This window comes from Phocoena sinus, chromosome 21, assembly GCF_008692025.1.
Source record: "Phocoena sinus isolate mPhoSin1 chromosome 21, mPhoSin1.pri, whole genome shotgun sequence".
NCBI lineage: Eukaryota > Metazoa > Chordata > Mammalia > Artiodactyla > Phocoenidae > Phocoena > Phocoena sinus.
The window spans coordinates 31,266,447-31,293,689 of NC_045783.1; the positions used below are offsets into that span (position 1 = coordinate 31,266,447).

A 27,243-nucleotide genomic window follows, 5' to 3' on the forward strand; every position below is an offset into this window, starting at 1 on the left:
TGAGGACAGATGATTTTTTTTTTTTTTTACTTCTCTTATGAGAATTACTGTCATAATATCTGGTGAAACCTGGTTGAAGATATTACCCTCTAAGTAGATTCTGTGTACATTTTCTAATATGACCAAGTAATTCCATAGACTTTTCCATTAAAAAAATAAAACTCTTAAAATGCTGTTAAATGTCTCACCTCTTTTTTTCTATTTAAATGATTTAAAGTTTTCATAAATATTCATTCCCTTATAAATTATATATTGAAAAATTTAAGCTTGTGATATCTGTATCAGTGTGACAAGTAGGTAGCTGATAAGGAAATATTTGCATTCAAATTATCTAAATATTCACTACCAATCAAAAAGAAAATTAAGGTGTCGTGTTTTAAAAAAACACTTCACTTCTTTAGAAATGATTCTAGAAATTAGTAAAACAGATAAGAAACTTTCTAATTAATTCAAAGAATAAAAAAGAGAAAACTAATACCTGAACCAATATACACTAAGATGGCATAAAAAGAATTCTTAATGATTAACATATTTGCAATCAAGACATAAAAATTATTCATACAACACTTCATTAAATCAAATGATTGCCATCCCCTATAGGGATGCCATAGGCTTACTTAACAACTACTAAAAATCCTCCAAATATTGTATGGTAAATGAGTGACAAGAGACTGTAAATGGATCAGGTCAGGTATTATTCAGACACTCAAGAGGGAAAGAGATTTAGAAGATGGGCCTTGGGGCTTTGATAATAAGCATCACTGAACCATATTTCTATGAAACATTGTTAATCTTGGTTCATTTTCAAAAGGGCTCTTCCATTTAAGAAAAATTGGGTATAAATATAAAATTCAGAAAGTGTGCAGAAATGAAAAACACCAGGTTTACTTATTAGGAACAAAATATTCACATGCTTTTTAGTTTGTGAAAAATGTTAGGGCTTAATTACGTATGTTTCAACTCCTCCACTTGACGTTGACCGTATTTTCTCTGGAACTGTAATTTGCACACGTAGTCTTTCTGAATCTGCAAGGTGCAAAATGTTTTATAGGGGCAACACTTACCACCTCATAGCTTCCTTCATTATTTCCTCATCTAAATCCATAATATTCTATAAGTCATCCCTCATTTTTACTCTCTTTTCAAATACCCTCACCTCAATAACCACTTCTTTCTAGAATTACAAATCTTTTAAAGAGAAACAGGTATACTACTCTAGAAATATTGCCCTGTGGGCAGGTTCTGGTAACCCTGAGGTAATAGGCCCAAATGCTCTCAGAACAAATAAAGTCAGGTCCTTTGGACCTTCCAACTACAGAATCCAGATATCAGAAATGCAGAGCAGTATATGAAACTCTAATCTTAAGGGATCTACTCAAGCCACGGCATCTCCCATCTTTACTACGGTCCCATGAAGAGTGGGAAAGACCCTCACAACCAAAGTGGATTTTGATTGGGAAAGGTGGCAATGTGGGAGTGGATACGGGCTTACACAGTTGGAGCTCCCACCAAAAAAACACTTTCAAAGGGATATCCAGCCTCTCAGGGGGAAACAGAAAGGAGACCTGACATTCCCTAAAGGTCAGAAGAGGGTTTTAGTACTTACTATCGTCTGTCTGAAGCCCGATGAGCCCCAGAAGCAGAAACAGAAGGCACCACATGGCTGGACGTCCTGGATGGCAGCCTGAATAACGGCCGTACGCTTGACTACAGGGCAGTTGGGGGCGCGAGGAGACCCCTCCTGACCGCACACACCGCAGGAGGCAGGCGGCTGGGAGAGCAGCGGAGGGTCGAGAGGCTGCCTGCTGTGCGCCGTTCAACGTGGGCGACCTTGGCCGCTAAATCTATGCAGGAGGCTTTGACGCCTTGTGACTCCGCTTTCCGGCTAAGAAAGCGCAGAATCACTTCCGAAAGGCAAGGCTGAAGAAACAGCTAATGAACAGGAAGATTCATCTACACTTAAGTGAACTTTTATATAATATATATAAATATTTATACTACATATGTTATACATTTATGTATAAATATATAATATATATAGGCACTGCTCAATATTCCACTGAACCAGTGTAATTAACACCTAGATTCAGATCCAGAAATAAAATATAGAACCACTAAAGCTGCCAGATTGTCCCCTGACAATCACTACTTCTAACACCATAGATTACTTTTGTCTGTTTCTGAACCTATATAAATGGAGCCAATCACCATGTATTCTTTTTATGTTTAAAGTTTTTTTAACATGATGATTAGGAGATCCATCCACGTTGTGAGTAGCAATAGTTTTTTTTTTTTTTTTTCCCTCTTGTTGCTGTATATCACACATTGAATGTGTCCTTCTGTTTTTCTATTTTACTATTGATTAGAATTTTGTTCATTTATAGTTGGAGCTATTAAAAACATATTTGGCATAATACCTTCCAGGTCCATCCACGTGGCTGCAAATGGCATTATGTTTGCTGAAATAAGTCAGACAGAGAAAGACAAATACTGTATGTTCTCACTTATATTTCAAATCTAAAAAATAAAACAAACAAACGAGTATAACAAAACAGACTCACAGATACAGAGAACAAACTAGTGGTTACCAGTGGGGTGAAGAAAAGGGGGAGAGGCATGATAGGCATAGTGGATTAAGAGGTACAAACTTCTATGTATAAATTAAATAAGCTACAAGGATATATTGTACAGCACAGGGAATATAGCCAGTATTTCATAATAACTTTAAATGGAGTGTAATGTATAAAAATATTGAATCACTATGTTGTACACTTGGAACGAACATAATATTGTAAATCAACCATACTTCAATTAAAAAAAAAGTTTTGGATCAGTGAAAATAACCAAAAACCAAAAAAATCAACCATGTTTGGCTATTTTATTTCCTTAATTACTATCAATTTTTGATTCTTCTATTTTGAGGCTATGTTACTTTTAAAACTTTTTATTTAAGCATAATATTCTCTAGGTCCATCCATGTTGCTGCAAATGGAAGAATTTCATCCTTTTTATGGCTGAGTAATATTCCATTGCATATATATGCTGCATCTTCTTTATCCATTCATCTGTCATGGACACTTGGGTTGTTTCCATGTCCTGGCTATTGTATGTAGTGCTGCTATGAACATCGGGGTGCATGTATCTTTTCAAATTAATTTTCGTCTTTTCTGGATATATGCCCAGTAGTGGGATTACTGGGTCATATGGTAGTTCTATTTTTAGTTTTTTGAGGAACCTCCATACTGTTTTCCATAGTGGCTACACAAGTTTACATTCCCACCAACAGTGCAGGAGGGTCCCCTTTTCTCCACGTCCCCTCAAACATTTGTTATTTGTAGACTTTTAAATTCTACATTCTATCAGGTTTGAGGTGATATCTCATTGGGCTTTTGAGTTGCATTTTTCTAATAATTGGCGATGTTGAGAATCTTTTCACTTGCCTGTTAGCCATTTTGTATGACTTCTTTGGAAAAATGTCTATTCAGGTCTTCTGACCAATTTTTGACTGGCCTGTTTGTTTTTTGATATTGATTTCTATGTGCTGTTTATATGTTTTGGATATAAACCCCCTGTTGGTCATTTGCAAGTATTTTCTCCCATTCCATGGGTTGTCTTTTAGTTTTGTCAATGGTTTCTGTTGCTGTGCAAAAGTGTTTAAGTTTAAATAGGTCCCATTTGTTTATTTTTGCTTTTTGCTTTAGCTTTGTGAGACAGATAAAGATAAAATACTGCTATAAATTATGTCAAAGAGTGCTCTGCCTAGGTTATCTTCTTAGAGTTTTAAGGTTTTGGTTCTTACCTTTAGATCTTTAATCCATTTTGTGTATGGTGTGAGGAAGTATTCTAATTTCATTCTTTCACATGTAGATGTCCAGTTTTCCCAGCACCAGTCTTTTTGAGCCCCATTCTGCCACATCTCTCTGACTTCACCTGGAGAATATTCTGTTTTTAAGGGCTCATGAGATTAGATTGGACCCACCCAGATAATCTAGGATAGTGTCCCTACTTGAAGGTCCATCACCTTAATGACTTCTGCAACTTACCTTCTACCATGTAACATACATATCCACAAACTCCAGGGATTAGAGTGAGGACATCTTTGAAGGTCCATTCTGCCTACCACCAAAGCACTGGTATGGGATGTTAGGGAAGGGAAGCAAGCCAACACATGTGAGTCTGTGAGCTGGTTACTGCTCCTGTAAGATAAAACTAAATCCCACAGGCAGCTCTTGGAAATGCTATAGAATAGGGTACAGCAAACATTTTATGTAAAGAATGAAATAGTTTCAGCTTTGCTGAAATAGTGTGCCATATGGTCTCTGTTGCAACCGTTACCAAGCAGGGTTCTTGGTCTCCTTAATCAATAGAAATTGGTCAGAGGCCAGACAAGAAATTCAGGCAAGGCTTTACTGGGGCCCCTGCTGCAAGCAGTGGTGGGGGAGTGAAAATAATCAACAGTTTCCCTTGCTGGCTTGCTCCCTGAGGTGGGGGGCGGGGGCAAGCTTGTTCCTTATATGGGGTGAGGGTAGGGGTGTGTCCAGGGGTCAGGCCAGAACAGTTGCTTAGGTGGTTTGCTCACCCCTTAGGTGGTGTTGTGTGCAGGGGTCATGCACAGTACCCTGCTTTTGCTCCAGGCTCTTCAAAAGCGGCAGTTGGGTGTTTCTTTTTTTGGGTCTTTTTGTCCAGAACTTGTCCCAACTCAGCATGCACGCAGTTATTTTCAGTCCCATACAGCTTCTTTGTATTTTGTTGCTCGAAGAGAGATTTGTCCAAGTGGAAGCACTGCAGCACTGCAGCAAAGGGTCCCAGGTCCCAGCAAAGGGTCCCAGGTCCCAGCCTGTCTCACAGCTATTCAACTACCTTCATATCTATCTATTTACCCTCCAAACACTCTATCACAATAATTGAATATGCACAGCTCTGATAAAAGCCAGTCCCTTTTTTTACGTACCAGATCCTCTCCTCTCCAGTTTACTTCATGATTTTGTTCTTAAGTCTTCATTATATCCAACATCATCATCTTTCCCCCATTTCTTTATTTCTAAACATCTGTAGACAATATGTAGTGTCTCCCCCAAATAAAATCCCTTCTTTGATCATAAATTGCACCTCATAATCCCCAAAAGGTTGTCTATGTTTACCATCTTCATTTTATCACTTCCCATAGAGTTTATCAAGTTCCTTAAAAAATGATCTAAAATATAGATTGGGATTTTACTGAACTTATAGATCTCTTCTGGAAAAATTAGAAATTTTATAATAGGCATCCATTTTCTTAGTGCTGATATACAGATACTAGTGTTTTCCAAGACTGATCATCCTGATAAATTTTTTAATGTTGTTCTAATTGTATACTGATTCTGTTGATTTAAGTAGGTAGTTAATTATAATTTCTGCAAATGAGGGCAATTCTTTTTCCTCTTCAAATCTTTCCTCCTTTTTATTTCCATCAAAATAATAGTCAGAGCTGCCAGTTCTTTGTTATATTTTTAAGCAAGATTTTAGACATCTTTGCCTTGGCAATAGATACTACAACAACAAAAACAAAAGTAGTATCATATTTTATAAAATATTTCATAGTCTTCATAAATATTTAAAATTTCCCTCTAATTCCCTTGAGTAAATATTTCATTATCATGAGATTTACCACCTTCTGGAGTCTTGTATCATTTGGACAAATCTGTGATATCTCTTCAGGCACAACATACCTTTCCAACTTTTGATGTAGAACTGAGTATAAAGAATAAGAAATTCACCATGTCTTGTAAACAACCTCACAAATGTATGTGTGAAATTAATTCAAAAGAAAAACAAGGCTTACACTGCTTCATGATTCATTATGCATGTAGCTCTTGGACAGGAACACTTGTGGATGTCATCATACGTTAATCTTAATTTAAGGCCAAATAACTGAGCTATAATAACTAAAAATCCCTCCAATGTTATTGCACCTGGATACTGAAATAAAGAAGATCGAAGAGAACACCATTATGTAAGAAGAAAACAAAAGCAAGTAATGTATTAAAACAGTTTTGATCCTATAAAATTTTATACTTTAGTGCTTTATGTTGAGCACATATTACACTTTATTTTGATAAATCTTTGATACAAATATCCATACTAGTTAATTGATTAAGAAGCATGAAACAACGGAAAAAAGTAATTAAACTACCAGTGTTCTCTGGTGAAAAATTTGGCATGCCCAAATTCCATAGCCTTAAACACACTTAGTATTTCTGATGAAATCAATATAAAACACATTTATTTAACTTTCTTATTAAATCAAATCATTCAGTTTGCAAAACTAATTCAATATACATACGTGTCAGGCACTACAATAGAAAATAAGAATATAGTGGCATACTGGGGACTTCCCTGGTGGTCCAGTGGTTAAGATTCAATGTTTCCACTGCAGGGGGCACGGGTTCAATCCCTTTTGGGGAGCTAAGACCCCACATGCTACATGGTGCAGCCAAAAAAAAAAAAAGAAAACAATATAGTGGCATATGTGAAAGAAAGGGACTTTGTCCACACTTGGAGCATATATTACAGAAGAGGAGAAAGAAAATTAATAGGAAATTAATGACAAACTTCCCAAATATAAAGAGATTGTGAAAAGCGCTCTGAAGAAATGGAGTGCCCGAATAGAGAATTTTGAGGAGGGGTATAATCATATAGATAAGATAGTTAGAAAAACCTATTTGTGGAATTGATGTTTAGGCTGAGATAGAAAGTTTGGGAAATGATCTAGCATTTTGAATAGCAGTAGGGAACTTGTATGGGAACCTGTTCAAAGCCTGTAGTATAAGGAATGAAGTGAAGGAATGACAAGATGGAAGTTCTAAATATAGGCAAGGCCATGGTAAAGAAATTTGGAGTGAGATATTACCAAAAAAAAAAAAATGGGGGGTAGTATAGAGTGGCATTTCATATGATTTAACCTTGATAAATAAAATGATACTTTTCTCATCTTTTTAATCATTACAAGCTAAATTCTTAGAACTTCTCTAATTTTTCTATATCAATAAAAATTTATAGCGAGTAAAATTTAATTTATACCTAAAAGAAAAATATTGTGTGTATGTGTGTGCATATGTGTGAATGAAAACATGGAATATTATCTAGCACCATGGAAAAATACGTTAGTTGTTACCCTCTTCTGTTATCCTATAAGAGCTAAGCTTGAAAAAAAGGGAAAATCCCAGTATCAGAATTTGAAAGAAGGTTAAAGACAAATCAGAGCATGAGAGATGATATCTGGCTAACCACCAGGTTTTAAGGCAAGATATAGGAACCAGAAGCTGGACTTCTAGTGCTCACTCAGAGAAAGGAAAAATAGTCTTCTACTTTCATATTTATATAGTTGAAAATAAATCCCCTGTATAAAGACATGCTACCGGATAAAACAAGTCCTTAGTTATACTGTGCAGGAAGAGAAGATAGAAGACCTAAATGTAAGAACTGAAGCCATAAAAGTTCTACAAGGGAACATAGGCAGAAAACTCTTCGACATAAATTGTACCAATTTTTTTTGTGGGGGGGGGATCAGTCTCCTAAGGCAAAATAAATAAAACCAAAAGTAAACAAGTGGCATCTAATTAAACTTAAAAGGTTTTATACCTTTTAAACTTAAAAGGTTTTATCAACAAAACAAAAAGACAACATGTGGTCTGGGAGAAAATATTTGCAAACAATGAGACCAACAATGGCTTAATATCAAAAATATACAAACAGCTCATACAATTCAAAATTCACAAAACAACCCATTAATAAGTAGGAAGAAGACATAAATTGTTGTTTTTCCAAAGAAGATACACAGATGTCCAACAGGCACATGAACAGATGTTCAACCTCACTAATTGTTAGGGAAATGAGGCAAATCAAAACTGGAATGAGGAATCACCTTATGCCTTTCATTTTTTTGTTGTTGTTGTTGTGGTAGAATATGAGGAAATATGCACTTTTTTTTTTGCGGTATGCGGGCCTCTCACTGTTGTGGCCTCTCCCGTTGCGGAGCACAGGCTCCGGACGCGCAGGCTCAGCGGCCACGGCTCACGGGCCCAGCCGCTCCGCGGTATGTGGGATCTTCCCGGACCGGGGCACGAACCCGTGTCTCCTGCATTGGCAGGCGGACTCTCAACCACTGCGCCACCAGGGAAGCCCACCTTATGCCTTTTAGAATGGCTATTATCAAAAAGGCAAGAAGTAACAAGTGTTGTAGAGGGTGTGGAGAAAAGGGAGCCCTCATACACTATTTGGAGGAATTTAACTTGTGTAGCCACTATGAAAACTAGTATAGAGATTCCTCAAAAAATTAAGAATGGAACTACCATGTGATCCAGCTGTTCTGCTTCTGGGTATTTATCCAAAGAAACTGAAAACATAATTCAAAAAGATATATGCACCCCTATGTTCATTACAGAATTATCTGTAATAGCCCAGATAAGGAAACAACCTAAGTGACCACTGACAGATGAATGGATAAAGATGTGGTATGTATACACAATGGAATAGGAGTCGTAAAAAAGATGAAATCTTGCCATTTGTGACAATATGGTTGCACCTTGATGGTATCATGCTAAATGAAATAAGTCAGGTGGAGAAAGACAAATACTGTATGATTTCACTCATATGCGGAAAATAATAAATTAAGAAACCAAACCAAAGCAGAACAAACACATAGGAGAGAACAGAGTAATGGTAATCAGAAGGGAAGAAGGGTGGGGGATGGAAACTAAAAATTTGGTGGTGGGCACACTGAAAGAAGTTGAAAAATGTGGTACACATGCAACTTATACAATGTTAAAAACCAATGTTACCTCAATTAAAAAAAAAGGATATTGGACTCAATTCTGCATGAGACAATAAAAAGCACAATTCTTCAACTGTGTGCCTATTCTTACAACGTTTGATTATAATCTGTTGAGGAAAGGGAAGAAAACGTTGAAATGGAACCTTAGTGTATCTCGTTAACAGTTACTGTTAGAACCGTAAAAAGGAAGATTTAGAAATGGGGAGGCCAGCAAGACAAACTCAGAGGGGAAAAGCGACACCACTGCAGAAGACAGAACATGTAATTGTCTTTGAATTTTCTGACAAATATCTTAAGCTACTCACACTCAAAACCTAACTCAACTTCTGCCTGCCACTCACCCACACCTTCCTTTATCCCAGTACACTCCACAGCAAGGATGTGTTATAACAATAGTTGCAAAAATAAACTCTGCTCAGGTCTAAAACTTGGACCTGCTAGGCGGTAGTACTCCTGGAAAACTGATCCTGAGAAATTATGATTAAATAAGGCAGGACAGTGATCATAATGGCCCCAAATAAGTTAGTGGCAAAGGGGATGAGGGAAAGTTACGGTAGAATCATCCCGATGTGTATTATTTTTACCACAGAGTTCACCCACTTAAAGCACACAGGTGAATGATTGTAGGGTTTTTAGTGTATTCACAGATATGTGCAACCATTACCACAGTCAATTTCAGTTCCCTCATCTCAAAAACAAGTCCTCTACCCTTTAGTTATTACCATCACCCCAGCTATTCAATCCCCACCCCTACCTCCCCAACTCTCACAAGTAAACAACCACTAATCTCAGTCTCTCTAGATGTCCCTGTTCTGGATGTTTCATGCAAAAGCATAACACGTGGTTTTTGTGACTGGCTTTAGTCACTTAGCATAACGGTTTCAAGGTTCATCCACGTTGTAGCAATATCAGTGCTTCCTTTTTGTGGCTGAATACTATCCCATTGTATGGACGGACCCCATCTTGTGTATCCATTCATCATTTGCTCATTTGGAAAAGGAAACTCTTGGTCTTTGTGATGAGATGCTCCCACCCCTGACCCAGGAGCACCTTCATTTATATGGATGGAAATTCTGTAGGTCCTAATTAGACTCCAGATAGGCTGATGGATCTCTAATCCACAAATAATGCTTTGAGGCGTGCAGAAGTGAACCCATCTCAGGAAGACGGAGATGAAGAGAGGGGGCACTGAAGCAAGAAACTGTCACCCAGAAAAGCTCAGCTTCAGTCAGGAAAGAGCAGCAAGTCTGGGTTCCTTCAAAGGACAAAGAAAGATATATTCTAGAGCTCAATTTCCACGAGGCCAGGGAAGTATCACCTGGAGACAGGACAGTTATCTATGACCAGGAACTCAGTGTGAGCAGTTCCTTGAAGATAGAATGGATGCCAGTGAGTCTCTGAGGGCTCTGGGGCTGACCTTGTGTAGCAACCCTTCCTCTCAGTATCCCGAAGCTTGAAATGGGTAGGGGATGAGAATCATGAACTATTGCAGAGGTGCAGATTCTAGGTGTCCTCTCTTGAGATGGGAGCAATTAGCAGGGCCACGGGTGTCTGAGGGCAGTCGGTGGCCGGAGTGCACAATGGAAAGTTTTCCGTTGGGATGCAACAGCCTCGCAGGTTCGAAAGAGGCCAACCTGCTTATTTCCTACTAGAGGATCATGGCGGTAGAAGGCCCCCTGTGGGCCCTCCTGGGCACAAAAGGCTTTCCGTGTCCCCAGCTTCCAGTTTGCCGGAAAAAAGGCTTTCAGCTTCCCAGACCTTCCCTGAGTTCCAAAGGGCGTATTCAAACAGTTACTAATCAGGGAAGTGAGGGAAGGCAGGAAGAAACGACAGTGCAGCATGGGGCCTGGTGCCGTTCGTCTTCGGGGATGTGCAGAACCATCTGACGCGTGTGTCTGAGTTCTTCAACAGGAACTAGGACCCCCTCAAGCCAGATGCAGGAAGTCACTTGAGGCTGAGCACAAGCATGTGGACCCACACTGGCAGGAAAGGCTGATGACTGAGACTCCTGGAACAGCGCCCTGTTACCTCACCAACAACAATCAGGGCAAGGTTCCATACCCTGCAGCCCCTTGCCCCAAATTTTGCCTATAAACACTCTTCCCCAAGAGCCATCAGGGAGTTGGCACCTTTTGAGCATGAGCTGTCCGTTCTCCTTGGTTGGTCCTTGCAGTAAACCTTTCTCTGCTCCAAACACTGACGTTTCCCTTTGTTTGGCCTCAGTGTGCATCGGGCACACAAACTTGGGCTCGAGAACAGAATGAATCGACACAAGGCGACATACTTTCACTCGCAGGATTTACTTTTGTTTTTGAAATTCAAAGTTTTAAGCCATCACAAAAGGAGAGAAAAGCAGATTTTTAAAATTCGTGAACCAGGCCAGTTAATGGTGTGTTTCTTGGCAATATCTTTTCTCCAAATTAGGGCTTTTGACAGTATCGTGTGGTTACCATTCTAAAAGAAATACAGAAAAAGGAAATGCTACATTTTTAATGGTTAATAAAAGTTGTCTAATTTTACTACAGAACTACAGGTATATCAGTTAATTAATATAAGACAGCTAATACTGTCACAATATATACTTCTGCTCTACAGAATTTGTAAACCCAAGTTTTTTTTTGTTTCTTTGATTTGATTTTTTCCAGAAACATTTGCGATAGCCACATTAAAAGGAAATGCTATAAACTGCTATTTATATATGTCTCATTTACATGCACTCTAAGTCATGAACAAGGAAATAGAGAGAAAAAGAGCAATACAATATGTGAAGAAGGAAATAATTGCTCTTTTCTCTATTTTTATCTACAGAGGAGGAGAACTCCCAACACTCCTCTGTGCATTTCCAACAGGTGTCCCACACACACATGTTCAGAACAAATTCCTTCTTTACTCCCCTCCGCTTCATGGCTCCAAAACCAAGCTGGTTCTCAGCTGCTGTACAACACGCCATTAGTAAAACCTGTCATTATCCATTGTGTCAGAAATGTTGGTCTTTGTAGTTCTCTTTTATTCTAACCCAAATACATCTATCCAGTCACCACTTCAACCAAGTCTACCCCTGTTAGGTCTCTGAAAACTGTGTTGTTCTTTCCGTCTTAACCAATCCTGCCCTCATCACACTTTTCCTGTGCATTCCATTTCACTAGTCTCCAGTTCTGACTGAATCTGACTGAATTTTCTCCTAATTTATCCCTGTGAATTTTGTAAAAAGCACACCATAACTTGCTAAATCCCTCCCTTACCACGTCAAAAATACTTCAACTACGTTCCATTCATCTATGAGGAAATGTAACCTTTTAATCGTGGCATATCAGACACTGGTCCTGGCTCAAAGTTACCTAGGCAGATTTTCTCCTTCAACATCCGTACATTTTAAAATAAATTTTTAAATATATTAAGAGCACAAATTTAGACACAGAGAGGTCTGGCTTTACATGGTAGCCTCGCTATCTTCCTGCTGTGTAGCAATGAACATCATTTAAGTACTTCTTACACTCTACAGACAAACTCTCAATTCATTCTGTTGGTTCACCTTCAAAATTTATTCCTAAGACCATCTTTACTATCCCTGGTCTGAGGTAACATCCCTTCTCTCCTGGATTAGTCCTGACATTTTTTTTTCATTGTATCATTCATGTGCTTGAAAAGCTCCTGCCCAGGTATATGCATGGGTTGCTCTGCCAGCTCTATGTCTGTCTAAGACAGACTTGGTTTACAGCTGGAATGGTAAAGCTCTCTCTTTACCTGTGGAAAAGCCTGAATATCTGGTTTCACTTTTTGCTGAGATAAGGGCAGTGGGATTTATGATGGGCTTTTTAAAATTTAAAATAAGGAACCTTGAGACCTTGTGCTCAGGCGCCTCTCTGACCCACAGTGCTTGCGGGCACCCTCTCTTGTTGTACTGTATCCTTTGCATTTAGATAGAAGCCTTCTGTGAGCTGATGGTGATGTCAGGTGACTCCTTTCAAATATCTAAACTAGGTCATTATTTGCGCCTCCTCCAATTCCTTGCTGACACGTCACTTGCTCCCTAGGGCCTACTCAGTCAGCCACATTTAAAGTTGCCACCCAGTTCCTCCTTCAGTGCCAACTGCCCAGTTAGCCCCACTTCTCTCACCTTCCCCATAAAGAATCACCTTTCAGTACCAACTTATAAAATATGTTTATCGGACGAATGTGTCCAATTCTTGAGGCAAGACCTTACTATAACCATAAAGTACTGGTGGCAGGAGATGACTGTGAAAAATAGAAAAAAGTGTAAAAGAAAGCAAAATATTGAATTTACGACTTAAGACTTGGAGAAAGCCGGGGAGATGCGTGCTCACTGTACCGCTCTAAGAGAAGATGACTGAAGTTGTGTGGAGGTGAGAAGTTCAGGTGAAGACACCCAGCATGATGAAGGAACTGTGACGGAGGACATGAGAAGAAGACAGCCGAGGGCCAGAATATTCACCTAAGATGCGGGCCTTTAGTAAAGTGATCAGAGAAGAGGGAGAGGGTGGTCTAGGCAGAAATAAGACTACTTTACATTGAGGACAGGAGTCATAAATGATTTGCTTGGTGGCCGATAAGGAAACAGAGACCCACTGACTTTTTTCTCCATCAAAGTCAGATGTGGCAGGTAAGTAAAGAGATGATCTCAGGATCTCACACTTAGATGAGTTTTGGATTGTTTTCCTTTACTTCCAGGGATAAGTCTAATATGTCAAATATCACGATTTCTTTACACATGAGTTAGAAATTTGAACGACATGTACAGAAGCCTCCTTTATCCCAACTGACGGTAAAGAATTGTTCTTCTGCCTTGGAGGGTGAGTGTATTTAGCGTTTGCCTGGCATCCTCTAGGTCCTCAATAAGTGTAAATTCCATTCCCCATCACCAGTCTTGTATCAGAAAATACGTGGCAAAATTGTGGAGCTCTTAAGACTTCAACCCTGGCGTCTGGTTGTCAAACTCAAAGTCAAAACTCACTAAAATTCTATACATGTGCGGAATTATTTACATTCTTTATGTCCGCTTCCTTATTTCTAAAATAAGGAGAACACAATGTTCTGTGGCAGCCTGGATGCGAGCGGAGCCTGGGGGAGAATGGATACATGAATACGTGCGGCTGAGTTGCTTTTTTGTGCACCTGACACTATCACAACGTTGTTCATCGGCTATACTCCAGTACAAAATGAAAAAGTTTAAAAGAAATAAAATAAGGAGAACAATAACCGGGGAGGCAGTGAGGAATAAACACAGGTGTTGGGAGAAAACTTGTGTAAACCTCTTGTTTAGAACGTTAAATCTACCAATCAAATGCATGATTGCACATAAATATTTTAAGAAAATATTTAAAAATCCCTTTAAAGTCATTTCTTTTTACAAAGATGTTGGTTAATAAATCTGTGGCTAATGTGAGTTAACATTAAATGTTTCTAGATAAGTATAAAATAAAATTCACATCAAATGCTTTGTTTTAGTATAGGATAGCAACAAATAGATGTCAAAATGATGAAATATGGGAATAATATCTTCCTTATACTGAGGTACTGTTAAAAATATTGTTTTAAGTATTTAATGAATTATATCATTTTGTCAATAGTTTGATTCTTTTACTTTAACTCTAAAACTGGTTGCTGTTACTGTTCCTACTGCTGTCTTCTGATAGAGACCTGTTTAAAAGTAACAACTGTTTTTAAGGTTAGGAAACACTGTAATCTTAAAGTCAAGAAAAGTAATGAAGCTAGATTTGTCCTAATTACTCAGTTAATATATACCAATATCCACTTTGCTTCCTATATGCCACTCAGGGATCATATATTCTAGCGTTTGTTTTTTCCCGAAGGTTAGACTAAATTTTAAATATGTTAAGCATTTTTAAAATTTCAAAGTAAAAATCCATCTATTACTTTTCTCTATTTTGTCTACATGGAAGACCAGATGGAATATTGAAATATCTATGATAATGCTTCTCCAATTTAAACAGATAATTTACACGTAAATTCTTAAACTATCATAACTTCAGTTATATGCTTTCTATCAAATACCTACATGAATAGTTATTATTTCACTTCTGTTAATGAGGTCCTTAATGAGGCCTCTCTATTAGCTATGCTTAGTTACACTTTATGGTATTTATACAGCCTCCATTTATACTTTGGCTCCTATACACAGCTCCTGTTGAAGAGGAATGTCATGGTGTAAAGGTTCCTACTAAATGGCTACAATTCTTTGGCCACAGATGATAACATCAGGCTTGAAAACCTAACTCAGGATTATAAATCCAGACAGAACACTGGCTGAAATGAGATACACTTGCACAGTTATTTCCTTCTGTCTCTTCAGAAAATGAACTAACAGGCACTGGTTTTGGCAGATTACTGGGATTTTTACTTGAAAATGAAACTAGAAAGAGTTGAGATAGGTGCTCTGGGCCATGTGTAAGCAGAGCAGTCATCTTGGAGAGAATGGACATGCACAAGAAGAGATGATGTCAACCGTAAAGGCTTTGGGTGATGGAGACAATGGCCTAGCTCATAACCATCCAGTTCCTTACCACCCTTTTGTGTTTCATCTCCACATCATTTCTTGCCCTTGCAGCCCTGAAACCATCTACTGCTGCTCTAAAATTTAGGCTGTCATGAGCAGACTTTGTTCTTTATGATCAGTGGTACCTTACTCTAGCATCTCTTCCCAAAGTCAGGTCGAGTGCTTGCAACTATTCAGATTTGCCCAAGATGTCTTAAGTAAGAGCACAGGAAGACATGCCAGATATCATTCAATTAAGTCAGTTTATAACAGTTGAATGATTGATGAGTCATGCAGAAGACTACCCTGAATTACCTGGTCGCTGCTAACTTGTTCATAAATAAGATTAACTAACTTGGGAAGTAGAGGTGTTGATTGAAATTCTATATCATTATTTTGTCTCTGGCTACACAAATGAGAAACAAAAATGATTTTCTTTACAATGAAGAAACGAGACCCACCTCCTTACCCTTGCTTCTGCATTCTCATTTTCCTAAGTATTCACTAAGCAAATTGTGGCTTGTATTGTTGTTACAGTAAAGAAAAAAGCAGTATGAAAGTGAAGTAAGTCAGACAGGGAAAGACAAAGTATGATCCCACTTATATGAGGAATCTACAAAAAAAACCACCCTTACAGATACAGAGAACAGATTGGTGGTTGCCAGAAAAATGGGATGAGGGGGCGGTGAGCAAAATGGATAAGAGGGTCAAAAGGTACAAACTTCCAGTTGTAAAAAAAACCAAGTCATGGGGATATAATGTACAGCATGGCGACTATAGTTAAAATAAGGAATTACACTCTTGAAACTTGCTAAAAGAGTAGATCTTGAAAGTCCTCATCAGGAGAAAACCAAATTTTTGTTAACTATGTACGGTGACAAATATTAACTAGACTCACTGTGGTGATCATTTTGCAATATATACAAATATCAAAGCATTATGCTGTAAACATGAAACTAATATAATGTCATATGTTAATTATACCTCATTAAAAAAAAGACCTAATCAAGTTCTGCTCTACAAAAAAAAAAAAAACAAGAAAAACAAAAAAAAAATGGAAAAGCTGCTCAAGTGACTTAATTCTAATTTTAGAAACACATGAGTGATATTGATTATGTGTAAAATGGGCAGTATCCTATGTGTGTTCTCTCCCTCATTCTTTGCCATCTTATATTTTCTCAGTTTCCCCGTATTCTGTACTTCCCTGTCTCTATTAATCTTCACCTTCTTTATTCTATGCTGCTCTGTCTCTATTAATCTTCTTGGCACAAGTGAATGTCAGTGCAAGGAAACAGGGTTGCTTGGGAAGTAGACAGACCTTCTAAAGCAGTTACAGCCAACATGGCTTGCTATTCGAAAGGTACTGAGGATTTACTGAGTTACTTCAGTTGTTCCTGGGCCTATATAAACATGAAACTTACCCACCTGCCTGAAATCTGCAAAAAATTTGGTATGTTTCTGAACATTTACCCAATCCATCCAAGAGTCCCTACTTATAATATTCTGAATAATATTTGAATTTTCTCCTAAATCATTTTAAATATTAAAGATAATGAGTTTACTCACCCTTCACTTACTGTACCCTCTCTGTTCCAAAATATCTTCATTTTATTCCATTTAAGAGCAATGATGAGAATTAAAATGAGGAAAGGCAGGAAAACGTAGAAACTGATCACAAGGCCGTTTTTTCGAGAAGCACCATGTCGTGTTACCAACATGTATGTACTTTTACCTGAAAACATAAGAGTACCTTTTAACTTTTTCAAAAATGGTATTCAAAGCATATTAATAATTTGAATTATAAAACTTTGGAATTCAAATAATATAATCATAGAGTTAATAAACTTACATTTAAAAGTGTTTTCCAATATTCTGTGACTATGCCCCAAAGTGCATTATATATTTCTGTCAAATATATATATATAAAATTTATTTTTAACCTTTGTATGTATATTTAATATTTATTTATGTGCTACTTTCTAATGTATTTTATTCTATCATATTCCCTTCTATGAACTGCTACTTAGAACACATTAGATTGATATTTTCACCTAATAGGTTCTTCCATTTTAAATATAGAGCAAAAAAAGAAAAGAACTATTTTAAAAATTATTTATGGAAAATTATTGATATAACTGAGGCTAATTTAAAAAAAAATAGTAGACTAGGTTAATTTACATAATAGATGTATAAAGTGATATTGTTTTAATTTTGACTGTACTAATTAGAAAAATAGATATTCCTCTTGGCATTATAAAGACATTACATAAAACTAGAAAACTAAATCTATGGAAACTTGGTCCAGTTAAGCAAAAGAAATAAACCAATTAAAATACAAAAAACTATATCAAGCAATCAGAATTACCACCAAAGCAACTATTGAGGATGTTAAGTGTAAATGAGTTTAATGCCCCCTCAAAAAGACAAAAGGATCGGTGATGTTGAAACACACACACAGTCCAACTATATGTTGATTAGAAGTAATTTACCTTAAAGTGATTTAGGAAGTTTTATGTATTATAAGAAATAAATTAGCAAATATATGCAAAAATATTGAAACTAATCAAACATACAGCACTCTCATGCTATGGTAGAACTCAACTTTATAGCTCTCCTTTCCTGGCCTCACCCATCAGAAAAGGTCCATTCTCCTTTAATCCATCTTTACTAAAATTATCATGTTGCAAGTGGAGCTTCCTTCTCATGTGGTTAATTACCCCAAAGACTGATTAAAGAGATCACTATTAGATTAACTGGGAGATATCCATTACCCTAAGGAAGAAAGATTGGGAGCTTCTACTTGTGGGCATGATGAAATTTTTCCATTCAATGTGTCAAATAATAAAAATATGAAACAGGATAAGACATGAAGGAAATGGTTTCTGGAAGTCAACAGGGAACACAGAACTAAAATATCTGAAGAAAAGAAAACATGATGTTGATTTTGTGGAAATACAATTCTACCTATGGATAATTTGCTGATCTCAGAACAGAGAATTGGAGTCCTAAGCAAAGTACATCACTCCCATGGAGCAGAAGACAGAGCTCACAGCAGAAGAAATGGTGGGAACCTGAAGGGTGCAGCATTGAACAGAAAGTTGCTCTGAAATTAAGGATTCCAAAACTGTTAAGGGGATCCTTGCAGGTGTCCTTGGCAGAAGGATAAGGAATATATATGTGTATATATACATACATAGTATGAGACAATCTGAAGCTAATTAGACAGCAGCTCTTACTGGGGTGAGAGTGGAAAAGAGATACCAGAGTTTGAGCAGTAGTGGTAAAAAGAGCACCAAGAAGATCCCAATTTCTCCACATCCCCACTAGTACTTGTTGCCTGTGTTTTTTATTATAATAGCTATCTTAATGAGTGTGAAGTAGTATCTCGTGGTTTTGGTTTGCATTTTCCTAAGATGTTGAACATCTTTTCATGGGCTTTTTGGCCATTGGTATATCTTCTATGGAGGTGTGTTTATTTAAATCCCTTCCCTTTATTTATTTAGGCTGCGTTGGGTCTTCATTGCTGCACGCGGGCTTTCTCTAGTTGCGGCGAGTGGGGGCTACTCTTCGTTGTGGTGCGTGGGCTTCTCATTGCAGTTGCTTCTCTTGTTGTGGAGCACAGGCTCTAGGTGCGCGGGCTTCAGTAGTTGTGGCTCACGGGCTCTAGAGCGAAGGCTCAGTAGTTGTGGCGCACGGGCTTAGTTGCTCCACGGCATGTGGGATCTTCCCGGACCAGGGCTCAAACCTATGTCCCCTGCATTGGCAGGCAGATTCTTAAGCACTGCACCACCAGTGAAGTCCCTAAATCCCTTCCCATTTTTAATTGGGTTATTTGTCTTTTTATTATGGACTTGTAAGTGTTCTTTATATATTCTGGATACAAGTCCCCTATGAGATATAATATTTACAAATATATTCTCCCACTCTGTAGTTTGTCCTTCACTGTCTTGGTTGTTATCATTTGCAGCACAAAAGTTATCAATTTTGATGAAATTCAATCAGTCTATTGTTTCTTTCTTCACTTGTGCTTTGGTGTCTTTGATAACACAGCCTATGCCAAGGTCACAAAGATTTACTAATATGTGTTCTGAGTGTTTTATAACCTTAGCTCTTACACTTAGATCTATGATCCAATTTCAGTTAATTTTTGTGAACCTTGTGATGCAGTAATCTAACTTCGTTTGCATGTGGATATCTACTTGTCCCAACACCACTGTTTTAGAAGACCATCCTTTGTCCTTTGAATTGTTTTGACATCTTTGTCAAAAATCCATGACTGTTAGCATGAAGCTTTATTTCTGGACTCTCTCTTCTATTGAACTAAATATCTATCCTTATTCTTGGGACAGTACTACACTGTCTTGATTATTTAGCTTTGTAATATGTTTTGGAATTGTGTTTTCAGTTTCAAGTTTTCTTGAAAACTATGTTTTCAAGATTGTTTTTACTATTCTGTGTTGCTTGAATTTCTGTAAGACTTTAAGATCAACTTTTCAGTTTCTGCAAAAGAGACAGCTTGGGTTTGTTAAGGATTGTGTTGACTTTGTAGATCAATTTTGAGAGTATCTGGAGTAATAACAATATTGAGTCTTCCTATACATTAACAGGAGATGTCTTTACATTTATGTAGATCACTCTTTCAATAATGTAGTTTTAGCTTTCAGTGTATATCTTACACTTCTTTCCATAAAATTATATCTAAACTTTGTATTATTTTTGGTGATGTCATAAAATGGAATTTTTGCCTGACAATTTTGCTTTACTGTGGTAAAATACTCAACACATGAAATTTATTACTTTAAATATTTTTGAGTGTACAGTCAATGGCATTAAGTACATTCACAGCTTTGTGCATCTATTATTACCATCAAACTCTAGAAGGTTTTCATCCTCCCAAACTGAAACTCAATCCTTTAAACATCGATTTACCAGTCCCCCTTCCTCCAGCCCCAGGCAACTACCTTTCTACTTTGTCCCTATGAATTGACTACTGTAGGTACCTCATAAAAGCACAATCATCCAATACTTGTCCTCTTGTGACTGGCTCATTTTAGTTAGCATAAGCTTGTCAAGTTCCATCCATATTGTAAAACATGTCAGAATTTCATTCCTTTTTAAAGCTGAATTTTCCATTGTATGTATATACCACCATATGGGTATACTGTTGATGGACGTTTGAGTGTTTTCACCTTTCGGCTATTGTGAATAATGCTGCTAAGAACATGGGTGTCCAAATATCTGTGAGTCCATGCTTTCAGTGCTTTGGGGTATATACCTAGATGTGTAAATTCAGGATAATATGGAATTCTATGTTTAATTTTATGAGGAACCACCATACCATTTTCCACACGGGCTGCAGCACTTCTACATTTCCACCAGCAATGCACAGGGGTTCCAATTTCTCCACATTCTCATCAGAACTTGATATCTTCTGAAATTTTTAAATAATAGCCATCCCAATAGGTTTGGATTAGTGTCTAGTTGGAGTTTCGACCTGCAATTCCCTCACAATTAGTGACGTTGAGCAACTTTGCATGTGCTTATTGTCCATCTATGTATCTTTTTTGAAGGAATGTCTATTCAGGTCTTTTGCCATTTTTAATTGGATTTTCTGTTTCTTTGTAGCTGAGTTGTAGGAATATCTTACATATTCTACATATTAATTTTCATCAGATATATGGTTTGTGAACATTTTCTCTTATTCTGTGGGTTAGCTTTTTCCTTTATCAATAGTGTCCTTTGATGCACAACGGTTTTTAATTATAAAATTCTAATTTATCTACTTTTTTCTTCTGTTGCTTGTGCTTTCAGTGTCATATTCAATAAATCATTTCTAAATCTAATGTTATGAATATTGTCCCCTTTGTTTTCTTCTAAGGATTTTATAGTTTTAGCTCTTGACATTTAAATCTTTGATTCATTTGGAGTTAATTTTTTTTTAAGGTGTAAGTAAGGGTCCAACTTCATTCTTTTGCATATTGATATCCAGTTATCCCCATATTATTTGTTGAAAAGACCGTCCTTTCTCCCCTTGAGTGGTCATGGCACCCTAACTGAAAATCATTAGACTGCATATGTGAGAGTTTATTTCTGGACTCCTTATTTTTTCCATTGGCAAATTTCAGTTTTCTAATTTTGTTGCCCAAGTAATATATCAACTTTCAGGAAGGTACAAAAGAACCCCTCCAGGGCTCTTGTTTTTAAACTTTATAATGGTGGTGTTGATATTGATCATCCAAATGAAATCTCATACTACAAGTCATCAGAGTGGACGATGCTATCATAATTTTCCTCCAACTGAAGAATCAATGAATGAACAGAATATTTCTAGTAACAAAAAGGAAATATGATATTCTCATCCAGTTAATCATACTTCAGCATGTAATATTTTGTCACAAATACCTAGAACATTCTGTATTGTAAAGAAGGTCTAGGATAGTATCTTTTCACCTTTTATTACATTTGGGCATGAACATTTACTTGACATGATTCACAAGTGGACAAATATACATGCAAAGTTGATTGAAAGGAGTTAGATGATGTAGGAGTGATAAACATTGATTAATCATTTTAATTGGTGTTTATAAATATAGAATTAAAATATGTTCTATTATAGTACAACATTATTTACAGTAGCTCTAAAGAAAGTGAAATAACAAATATGAAATAATAAAAGGTACAGTATCTGGTGAAAATTACAAAATTATGATGAAGGAAATTAAAGAAGATATGTAAATGGAAAGAAATACTGTGTTCATAGACAGGAAGATTCAACAGTAAATAATAAAAATGTGAAACTTCCTAAATTGATCCATACGTTTAACACAATTTGCATCAAAATCATGACAAAATTTTTTTGTAAACATAGACAAGCATAATGTATATGGAAAGGAGAAACCTTAAAATAGCCAAAACCATTTTGAAAAAGAAGAATGAAATGGGAAGACTCACTTTTCCTGCTGTTCAAGATTACCCTATAACTATAATAATCAAAACAGTGTAGTATTGGTGGAGGGAATGACACACAGATCAATGGAACAGAATAGAGATCTGAGAAATAAATCAACACAAAAATGTCCAATTAATTTTTAACAAAGGTGCAAAATCAACACAGTGGACAAAAGACAGCTTTTTCAAAGAATTGTGCTAGAACAATCTGACACCCATAAATTGGAAAATTAATCTCCCACCCTTTATAAAAAGTAACTCAAAATGGATCATGGAATTAAATATAAAACATAAAACTATACCTTTTACAGATATCATAGCAAAAAATTTCAAGACTTAAGACTGACAAAGAATTCATATACTTGACACCAAAAGCATAGATCCAAGAAGGAAAAGAAGAGCTTATCAAAATAAGAATTGGAAAAACAACCCTTTTCGTCTGAGAAAAAACACTTGGAGAGAATATGTTCAAATCACAAATCCCACAAAATAGATGTTTGTGTGAAAACTCAACATTTAATAAACAATACAATTAGCAAATGGGAAAAAGATATGAACAGACTTTTCACTGAAGTGGATATGCAGGTGCCAAATAAACACATTAAAGATATTCAATATCATTATCCATTAGGGAAGTACAAATTAAAAACACAATGAGATATTAAAACACACCAATAGAATGGCAAAAAAAAAATAGTGGTATCTTCAAATGTTGGCAAGGCTGCAAAAAACCCATTCATTCATCACTGGTGGGGATGTCAAACAGTATATAGCCACTCTGCAAAAAGCTTGGCAGTTGCTTTTAAAATTATAAATGGCTTACCATAGACACAGCAACTGCACTCTCGGCCATGCTTCCCAGAGAATTAAACATTTATCTTCATGCAGAATCTTCCACACAAATTTTCATTGCAGATCTATTCATAATAACTAAAACTTGCCATCCACACAATGTCCTTCAATGGGTGAATAATTAAACAAAATATGCTACAGACATACAAAGGAATACTAGTCATCAATACAAAGGAATGAAGTGAGAGGAAAAGACAACCTGAAAAAGATACAAACTACATGGTTCCATTTATATGACATTCATGAAATAACATAATTAGAAAGATGAAGAGCAGTTTAGTGGTTGCCAAAAGTTTGGAAAGGGGAAAGAGGGAATGAGTGTAGCTATATAAAGGAGTAACAATATCAGGGGCCATGTAGTGATGATGCAGTTCTGTATCTTGATTGCGATGGTGCGTAACCAAACTTGAACATGTGGTGAAATTGCATAGAACTAAATATACGCACATGTGAATGCATACACACACGTATACACAGATAAGTGTATGTATACTGGTGAAATGTGGTAAGGTCTGTGTATTTCATCAATGTCCATCTCCTGGTTTTGATATTCTACTGTAGTACTGAAACATGTTAACATTGACTGAAGCTGAGTAAAGTATTTGTAAGACTGCCCTCTAAATGTTTTTGCAACTCTTTATGAGTGTATAATTATTTCAACATAATAAGCTAACTAAAAATAACAGTGGGATATCATTACACATCTAAAGCTGGCCAAAAGAATCAAACAAAACCACCAAAAATGACAATACCAAATGCTTGTGAAGTGTGGACCATCTGTGCAGAGTAACTGGGACTCTCACAGATGAATGGAGGGAAGGAAAATGGTAAAGCCACTTTGGCTGTTTCTTAAAAAATTAAAAATACACTCATTAAAAAAAATACGCTGAGTAAACAATCCAGCTATCTCACTTATAGGTATTATAGTGAGAACTTATATATAGACAGAAGTGCCTAGGTATTTACCCATCAAAAAGTGAGAACTTAAATACAGACGAAAGCCTATGTGCACGTTTACAGCAGCGTTATTCAAAATTGCCAAAATCTAGAAACGACCCAAATACCCTACAATGTGTGAATGGATAAACAAACTATATAGTTCATCTTTTCAATAGGAGGCTTAACAGTAATAAAGAATGAACTATTAAAACATATGCCAGGGCTTCCCTGGTGGCGCAGTGGTTGAGAGTCCGCCTGCCGATGCAGGGGACACGGGTTTGTGCCCCGGTCCGGGAGGATCCCACATGCCGCGGAGCGGCTGGGCCCGTGAGCCATGGCCGCTGAGCCTGCGCGTCCGGAGCCTGTGCTCCGCAACGGGAGAGGCCACAACAGTGAGAGGCCCGCGTACCGCAAAAAAAAAAAAAAAAAAACATATGCCAATGAGAATGAATCTCAAATGCATGTATGTTGTACAGAACATTCTGGAAAAGGCAAATCTATAGTGACAGGTCACTGGTTGCAAGGAACTGGCAGTGGGAGATGAATACAAAGGGCAGCAGCCACAGGGAGGATCTGAGGCGATGGACCTGTTGTGCATCGTGACTGTGGTGGCTGGAACGGAATACATACATTTTTCAATACTCATAGAACTATATACCACAGAGTGAAGGCTACTGTGTGAACATTTTTTAAAAAGCAAAATATTCTTAATAAAAAATAAATATTAAAAAAGAGACACTAATTTTTTCAAAATTTCCAGAAATACATGAACCTATATATTCAAGAATCTCGCCAAACCAAGCAAGATAAATTCAAAGAAATACACATCTTGGTAAACCATAGTGACACGATGGAAAATCAAAGATATAAAGTAAAAGTCCGCAACTCAGACAAGGAATGAAAGAAGCATTATATTATTGGGATGAATAATAAGAATGACAGCTGCATTCTCATCACAAAACGGAAGACAGGATACAATGGGATTACATCTTTAAATTGCTGAAAGAAGCAATTCTACTTCTAGTGAAAATACCGTTCACAAATTAAGACATTATGAAAACATTTTAAAGACAAAAGCTGAGACAATTGATCACTACAAGGTACACACAAAAAGAAATACAAAGAGAGTTTTACAGGTTGAAAGGAAATGAACCCACACAGAAATCTGAATGTGCTGGAGGAATTGAAAAGCCCTAGAAAATGGTAAATAGGTTGGGATAAATGTAAATATTTACATTAAAATTCTTTAACATTTCATTGGCTATTTTAAGGCAAATACAATGCTCTATTGTCAGGTTTACAACATATACATAAATAAAATAAATAAAAACAGAGGCACAAAACAGAAGCACAAATGATGGAAAGACCTTAATGGAATTACAGTGTTCTGAGAGTTTCACATTGTGAAGTTTAGAAAAATCAAACATGCTACAGTTGTTCACGAATGTTCACCAAATAAATTAAAAAATGTTTTGTGCCATCTACTATCCATATACTTTGGATGTAGAAGACTTTATTATTTTTACCTTTCAGTAGTAGAGTTAAAACTTGAAAGAGGCAACTCTGCTGTGAACTAGCACATCACAACAGTTAACATCCTTGGAATATACAGACTACATAATAAAACTATCACCTATTCTATCATTTAACTATACCTATCTAGAAATCTCTGTTGTACAAATAGAAAAGTTCTGGAAACCATTGTTAAAATTAAGAGAAGATCTGTTAAAGTGTTCATGTCTAGATTTGAATTTAAACCATATACAAAATTTTGATTGACAATATGATCTAGAGCTGCACTGCCTAATTTAGTAGCTACTAATCACAAGTGACTATTTAAATTTATATTAAATAAAGTGAAATAAGATGGAAACTTTAGTTCCTTGGTTGCACTACCCACATGCTAGGTGCTCAACAGCCACACAGACCGTGGAGGTGTATACTATTCCTCTAAGTGCAGACGGCTCTGTTGGAGTACCGTGATCTGGATACTAACCTGATGTAAGCCAAAACCCGTCATTGATATTTCCTCCTGGTGATGAAGGCATTGGTTCACATTGTGGAGGGGCATATCCAGCATCACAGTGACAGTTATGGAGAGTATTGCAAACCTAAAGCCAAAACCGAATTTTAAAAGTGCGTTTGATGTATATGATAGAAATTAAACACATTATTTGCTATTTTTAGTCAATGTAAATTATTAAAGTACTATAATTTACTATATTATAGGTAGCTTTTTATATTAATGTGGAAAGCAATTCTTAAATTAAAAATTAATATAATAATGTTCATGCAATATCTTTTCAAATGTCCCACAGATTGTCTCTTATTTATCTCTTGTACTTTTAAATAAAAGTATATACTATTCTGATACAACTGCAATGTCTTATTCTAGAAAGGCATAGGAATTATGAAGCTAGAAATTATAAAATAGTGGGAGTTTAAATATACTATGAATTGTGCTAGTTCAAAAAAATTAGCCATGATAAGAGCCAATTTTTACCAAAAAAAAAAAAATGGGGAAAAACAAAAGGGAGAAGTATTCTTAATCAGACATAGATAGCAAAATTTATTTGGCTAGAAATAGGAAGGCTAGAAAATATCTATAAATGTGATCTGGTGGGTGAATTGAAAGAAGGGCCAGAAACATTATAGAGAATCTAGAAATAGGTTCGTGAAAAACCTAACAAGAAATTAATTAAAATTAAATAAGAGAGGAAAGAAACAGAAAAGAAACTGTAAATAATAGGACATGTAAGTGATCTGGGAGAGAAAAAATTTTTAAAAGACACACAGGTCACTTTTCTCCTGGATTACTATATAAAATAGGAAGCATCAGTATGGCAGGAGGCACTAACCACACAGTTAAAGCCAAAGACATGCTTGGAAAAACTTACAAAGTTTACAAAATTTCTATAACCTGGTAGATAATTTCACAATGGATGGACAAATAGAAATACAAATGGAAAATGTGACCATACATACTTAAGGACTGTATAATTAATTACTGAAGAAATGCAAGTTAACAATGGATTTAGCATGTTTGAAGAGATTCAAAAGACAGAGAAACTAGTCTGACCAGAATATAAGGAAACATGCTTTTTTTTTTTTTTTTTTTTTGGTATGCGGGCCTCTCACTGCTGTGGCCTCTCCCATTGCAGAGCACAGGCTCCGGACG

The 27,243-nt window shown here is 36.6% G+C and overlaps 2 protein-coding genes across 2 annotated transcripts in view; both read right to left on the reverse strand.

Annotated features, from left to right (window-relative positions):
• ADAM2 (ADAM metallopeptidase domain 2) overlaps nt 1-16,899 on the reverse strand; it is a 96,539-nt gene extending 79,640 nt beyond the window's left edge. The window contains exons 1-4 of the mRNA XM_032618651.1: nt 16,893-16,899; nt 6,224-6,226; nt 1,607-1,738; nt 950-1,026 (exon numbers count right to left, since the gene is read on the reverse strand). Coding sequence (XP_032474542.1) covers nt 950-1,026; nt 1,607-1,661 — 132 coding nt within the window. The 5' untranslated portion in view covers nt 1,662-1,738; nt 6,224-6,226; nt 16,893-16,899. The remainder of the gene's footprint in view (nt 1-949; nt 1,027-1,606; nt 1,739-6,223; nt 6,227-16,892) is intronic.
• Nucleotides 16,900-25,953: 9,054 nt separating this feature from the next.
• LOC116746884 (A disintegrin and metallopeptidase domain 3-like) overlaps nt 25,954-27,243 on the reverse strand; it is a 92,865-nt gene continuing 91,575 nt past the window's right edge. Inside the window, exon 17 of the mRNA XM_032618653.1 lies at nt 25,954-26,176. The gene's annotated coding sequence lies outside the window, so the exon portion shown is untranslated. The remainder of the gene's footprint in view (nt 26,177-27,243) is intronic.